Genomic DNA, 7,004 nt, shown 5'->3' on the forward strand with positions numbered 1-7,004 from the left:
GAAGAGGTGGTAGACTTAGAAGCTCGAGGATGAGACTATGAATCATCCCAAAAGAGAGGTAGATATTCATGACAGACCTCATGACCAAAAAAGCTACAAATAAGGGCCCTTGTTTGCTTCATATGCAAGGTGGCCTATTGAGAATCTGAATACCCACAACGGGTGGCTCTCCATGCCTTCCAAGTCAATGCGTCAAAATCCCCTGCATTGGGGATGTTGAAGTACTATTTGCTTTCCGAAAGAGAGTGGGAGAGATAAAAGAGCCAATAGAATGAGGTCTTGGTTAACCATAGATCGGCCAAGAGTAGAATGATCAATTCTAGAGTCATCCACAACTTCATGATAGAGACCAAAGAGAAATGCTTGAACACTCTTTAGCATCAAGACAATGGAATGATGAAACTATCAATTTTGTAATTTTGTAGCCTTATCTATCTCAAAAATTACAAAGAGAACTTCGATCAAGTTGGAGACTTGGATTGAGCAAACCGATTTTATGATAATCAAGATGAATGATTTCAATGCCGTGTTAGGGATAGATTTTTTTTTCTTAAAGGCGAGGTCATTTCCATGCCCCAAACAAAATGCTTAGTGGTTATGAGGTCAAACCACACGATCATTTAGATCCATACCCAATAACCAAAAGGGTGAAGATGATATCGACGCTATAATTGAGACTCAATCTTACCCATGATGAACCCACGTTCATCATCATTCCCATTATTGAAGAGGAGGGCTCGAGTGAGCAAATTCAAATAGAAACCTCGCAGTCACTAAAGGAAAACATCACAACATAAGACTTCCCCACCTAGAGTGATAGATCTAAAATTGATTTAGTATTAGGGACGAGATCGTGTATTACAAATATGTGTCGTATGCTTCAAGCGGAGTTAGCTGAATTTCATAAATAGTTAAATGACTTGTTGAATGTCGCATTTGTTAGTGATAACTCGAATGCTAGGGAGAGGTCCAAGCGAATACCTTCACCAAAAGGTGGAGACAAATCTCCAAAGGAACTAGTGTCAAATCAGAAAAAAGAAACATCCAAACGAACGGATAGAATAACCGGTCAGAAACGCAAGCTGCAAAAAGTTTGAAAGTGAAGACAAAGTTCTAATCAAGTTGAGATCCGATCAACTTTGATCCCAAAACAATAAGAATCAGAAGTTGATGCGAAAATACTATAGACCAGTTAAAGTCACGTAGAAGGTTTGGAAGGCATCATATAGGAACCGATTGCTCCCATGGATGAGGACTAGTTATGTTATCCACGTCATAAACTTAAAACGTATCCTATTAAAGACGACACTAATAATAATGCAGCAACACGACCTCCTGCCATGATGAAGAATCTCATTACGAAGAAAGTAGAAGAGACTTTGGTTGAAAGATACGACACATCAATAGATCAGGAAAAGACTTATAAAAGTTCTTGGTAGATGGAAGAGATATCACAATGCTGAGATCGGTTGGAAACACTTCGAGAGAGCTAAAGTCAGTCTCATTCTACATTGCTTAGTTCGTGAAGAGTTCGTTGATAAAGACGTCAGCAAATTGAGTGGAGGAGAATATCACAAGTATGCTTGTCAAATGTCTGTTATCTGTAGTCGCATTCTGGATGTCACTGTCATGTTTGTCCAAGGCGTGTTGTCTATGGTCTCGTGCTCGTTCCAAACCCCTTTTACTTGTTTTTACGGAGTTAGGTCTTTATCATTTCTATTATGTCAATTCGAAGGTGTATGACTGTTCACCAAAATCATGTTTATACCTACGAGGATCAAAATGCCGCAAAATGTACTATAGGGGGATGTGACAAGTTTTCAATTCTTTCTATCTGAGTTATATGTAAGTCGTAATACTTACTTAAGGCGCCCAATCTTTTTATTCATAAGATATCTCTCTCTCATCCCTCACTTATTTTACCTTTTCATGGATCTCTCTCTCCCTCCATCCCTCCTAGATTTGTTGTCTCTACACCAATTAGATTTTAGTTCATTAATTTTAAACTGATCCAGTCAAAGTTTACAAAAATAAAAGGAAAGAACCTATCATAGTGATAATTGGGTTTAATTTAATCAAAGGAGAAAAGAGATGTCTATCATAGTGATACAAATCCCTAAGTGACAATAAAAAAAATCTATACATGATTAAAAAAATTTGTTGATAGGTATAAAAACAGCATATTATTGACATACTCTATCATTGATAGACTTTAAGACTTCGAAAAATATAACATTTGTAAATTATTTCTGGGTGTGATGTATTTGTAAATTTATTGGATAGTTACAAATATGACAAACAATTCTACCTCTCATTATTTGCGACATCTTTGCAAATAAAAAATCACCAACTTTCTATTACATCACTAACACCAACATGATAAAAATGACTGAAAAACATATAATAGTGTTTTGTCGATCCTATCTTACAGAATGTTTTATTATTTTTATTATAATAGAGAATCAATATAGAATCGATATCTAAAAATATAAACACTAAAAGTATTAGGAAATTGTTATTCTTAGGAGGTTGAGAGGCCAATGAAACAGATGGAAAAATTAGGGTTTTTTTTTCTTTCTTTTTTGTTAAAATCTTCCCATCCCCTTTTAAGTTAAAACAAAAATAAAATCATATTGACAAAGAAACCATTTTTAATTTAATAATTTTAAAAATGAGAAATCGTTATCATGATAACTAGTGTATTATCTTATAAGATAGACTTAAATTTAAAAATGTTAGCACGAGACAGAGTTAAATGATCATTCTATTCGATTAAATTTACCTACCTGACATACCTAATTAAAAATGGTAAACCATATACAAACAATAATGGTTAAATAGTACTTGAGACAGATAAGTTAAAATTAGAGTTTGAAGGGTAAGCATTAACCTAAAATATCACTCCACACCTCTTCTATTATCCTATCACTTCTTCCTTTTTCTCTTTCTCATGCTTATCATGAACAATTGTATCATTAAGTTTTCTTTGTCTCTTCTCGTAATCTTACATGTTTTTCTTTCCCTGCTAATTTTGTTCTTTAACCATGCCTCAGCTGCTGAATTAACATTCAATATTATTACTCTCGTTGCTAAGCCTGATGAAAAGACCGATGCCTCGCCTGTGCTTCAAACGGCATGGGCTAAGGCCTGTGACTCAACTGAACCAGCCACTATTTATGTTCCCGAGGGTATATTCTTCGTTCGAAGTGTGAGATTTAATGGGCCTTGTAAGAACAATGCTATTACTGTTCTCATTGATGGAACTCTTGTGGCTTCCTCGGACATTCAAGTTTTAGCTAATTCTAGTTCTTGGATTTCGTTTAATCACATAAGTGGGCTTTCCATTACTGGCGGTATTATTAACGGGCAAGGAACTCCCTTTGGAAATGTAAACGCTAAGGGAAGAGTTGCCCCATTGGAGCCAGGGTATGCATAATTTGAGTTGGCTCCATATAAAAAAATTTTGAAAATTTTTCTTTTAACTCAAAGTGGAAAGAGAATGACTGGATTAATTACAATATTATTTTAAATTTTTACTAATTCTGGCTTTTGATTGTTTTGAATGGATAGAGTCTTCAAATAAATGATGGAAAGAATGTGAACATCAATGGATTATCTTAAAATGGTATGAAGCTTTTATGATTTTATTTTTTAATTTATCTAAAATATCTAATATCATTGGAGATAATTGCTCAAACTTATATAACTATCTAGAAAATCTAAGAATATGCTCGATTTATATCTTATTTGTTGTATATATTTGTATCTTATTATTTAATTCCTAATTTATATTTAGTTTTATAATATAGTTTTATAATATAACTTAGGGTTTCATGGAATTAAAAAATTTTGGTGGAGAATAACTAAGTAAAACAAGTTACATGGTAAATGTTTTTATAGATGTCCTTGGTTATCCGTTTTCATAGCATATTTTGATTGTTCTTTATTTTAATAGGATTCTGGAGTTAAAGTTAGCGAAGTAACATACGAAGACATCAAGGGAACTTCAGCCACTGAAATAGCAATCAAGTTTGATTGTAGTCCAACAAATCATTGCACTGGATTAAACTTGATAGACATAAACCTAACTTACGAGAATCACATCGCTAAAGCTTCATGTAAAAATGCTGAAGGAACTACCTCTGGTGTGGTTGAACCTTCTAGTTGTTTAGCACCCGCAAACTTTTATCCATATAATATAGACCCTTTAGGTTATTCTTAAACATGATCCTGAAAAAGCGATTACGAACTTTGACCCCTATGCTGGATAGAATTTCTTTTCTTTTTGCTGCTGCTATTAGTGAAAAAGGTCTTACGAAGGTGAAGGAGAATGAATAAAAGGAGTATTTCACTTTGACAGGGAAATCCAGTAAACTCTGAGTTTCTAACTAGGTTCTCGTCAGGGACACTGAGTTAGTAAAGAACTTTGAATCACTAAAGTGCTGCTTTCTTCTTTTCCAGAGGATTGGCTTAGTGAATTTGCTATTTCAAGGTCCCCGGCTCTTTGACCATGCAAACTCGAAATACCTTTTCTTCGATAAAGGAAGAGATTACTCGATCTGAAATTGAAACCATTTAAGTTGAAAGGCATAGTGCTAGTCCCGGCCGGATCCACTTCCAGATCATAATTGGGCTCTAGTGAATAACTCAAACTAAAATGGGAGATAGCTTAGGCTAATAGATAAGAGAGCGGCGGCAGTTACAGAGGGGAGAATTGAATCCAAGGCTTTGCCACTCGGCGAGCAGCTTCGCACCTTTCCGATTCATTCTCCTGTAAACACTCCTTATTCATTCGTCATCGTTCCTCTTTTCGCCTCTATCCACACGGGAGGGACATGGGGAGGTCAAAAAGGGGAAATCAAATAGCTTTACTGAATGAAAGAATGAATCTCATTCAGTCCAATAATACCACTCACTGGTAAATAGCGCAAGACTGATTCGTGATCCTCTTGTATGTCAATCACATATGGGATAATATTAAATTTTAAATAAAATAATCAAAGTTGTTATTAAAATTAAACAATTAATTACAAGGCTTTAGGGCACAAATCTTAACACTCTCGACAACCTAGATATTCTGACATTTTCTCCTCTATTTATGTTACCCTAGTTTATCTGAGTGGCCTAGATCATAGATTGTAGTATCATGGTATCTACTTATTCCAACACTTGTTCTTAGCATGCCTTTCCTTATAAGGAATTTGAGTAGGGTCGGTCTCAGTCAAGCCTCTACCTACTCTACCATCTCGTATAGTACCACTTCAGGTTTTAGGGTCCATAATCTATCATCATGCAATAGACACCAAGTTATTAGGTATTGTAACATATTGTATCCTAAACACCAAGTTATTAGGTATTGTAACAAATTGTATCCTAATTAGTTCATAAGGCAGTAAGTAACTGACATGTGCATATAATTCACATAAGGTGTGAGATCATGCCTACTACCTTACAACTTACATACCTTGTCAAGACGAGGTGAGCTTAAGTCAAGCTGCAGGCTGTCACGGTCATGCTTGTCCATGGCGTGTTACCTACGATCGCATGTCAGATGCCCCAATCATGCTTGTTCATGACGTATTGTCCACAACCGCATGTCCGTTCCAAACACCTTTACTTACTTTCAAGTTAGATAGGCATTTACTATTATTGTTGTGTTAGTATGGGGTGTATGACCTGTCAACAAAATAATGTCTACACCTGTTAGGGCTAAAATGCCTCAAAATGTACTATAAAGTATGTGACTAGTAATCAATTCTTCCTATTCAGGTTATATGCTATCAACGTTGTGGTTGTTGCTTATTTTCTCTTAGCCTATACTATCTTGTTCACTGGGTTAGAATAAGTGTCGCATAATCGTTATCCCGGTGCCACAATAATTCAATTGTGATAAGTAATATCAAAGCCAAGTTGTCTCCTTGAATCGTAGGACACAAACATGTTTGCTGCAAAAGAACTGGGCAAGTCCCAGACTAATCAATTGGTAGAGATCAAAAATTAGTTACTCTACCTAAGTGAAGTTCCTGATGAATTGGGGCTTTTAAAATCTCGCATTAATTTTATTTTCGTTAAAGCTAACAGGATCAACGAGCTGGCAGGTCGCCTTGAGAAACTAATGTCCATGTATTAATGGTTAGGGTCAAGGCGCCAAAAGACTGCCACACCTGCTAGTGGCTCAAGCGTGGGGATAGCTCGACGGGCTCTGTTGCTTGGATGGAAGAACATATTGCGGGCTTAGATAATACTCAACAAGAAATCGTTCAAATTGTCTAAAAAATATCTAAAATTTTGAGAGTAGCCTTTGGAGTGGGTAGGGATGAAGTGGCGGATTTGAGAATCAAACCTCAGTTTAAGTTGTAGTCCAATTTCAACTAGATAAAGGTTCTGTAGCACAAGCCTTTTTTATAAGAAGTGAAGGTTACATTGGCAAGAATTTATCTAGTCGATGATGCAAAGTTTTGGTAGTACTTAAGGTTCTGTAGCACAAGCCTTTTTTATAAGAAGTGAAGGTTACATTGGCAAGAATTTATCTAGTCGATGATGCAAAGTTTTGGTAGTACTTAAGGTTCTGTAGCACAAGCCTTTTTATAAGACATTGTAAATGTTTGCTGAATCCACCACACTTAAATGGTGGTAAGAATTCTCTTATTTATAATCATTTACAGAATACAGAAATATGGTAAATTACAAATAATATGGAAATAACGGTAAGAGGAAAGAATAATAAATGAATACAATATATTTGCCTTTAATAAAAGGGCAAATATAGTAAGCCGTTATGTAAGGCAAATATCTAGATATTTGCCTTATAATGAACGGTCAACTATCCTTAACCTCCCCCCCTCCCCCCACAAGCTGAGCGTCGGATTTAAACGAACGTGAAGCTTGGATCTGAAAAACTCAAAGAGAGGTCGAGAAATACTTTTTGTGAAGATGTCAGCAACTTGGAGATGAGAGGGTACATATTGTGTGCGAAGTTTGCCAGCGATAACAAGTTCTTGAAG

The 7,004-nt window shown here is 35.7% G+C and overlaps 1 protein-coding gene across 1 annotated transcript; it reads left to right on the plus strand.

Moving 5' to 3' along the window:
- Positions 1–3,053: 3,053 nt before the first annotated feature.
- On the plus strand, positions 3,054–4,222 carry LOC111440512 (polygalacturonase-like; the record flags this gene model as incomplete). Its single annotated transcript, XM_023077542.1, has 2 exons — positions 3,054–3,388; positions 3,956–4,222. Coding segments are annotated over 2 exons (602 nt in total), but the record flags the coding sequence as incomplete, so codon positions are not given.
- Positions 4,223–7,004: the final 2,782 nt, after the last annotated feature.

Source organism: Cucurbita moschata, unplaced genomic scaffold (assembly GCF_002738365.1).
Source record: "Cucurbita moschata cultivar Rifu unplaced genomic scaffold, Cmos_1.0 Cmo_Scf00340, whole genome shotgun sequence".
In the NCBI taxonomy this organism is placed as follows: domain Eukaryota; kingdom Viridiplantae; phylum Streptophyta; class Magnoliopsida; order Cucurbitales; family Cucurbitaceae; genus Cucurbita; species Cucurbita moschata.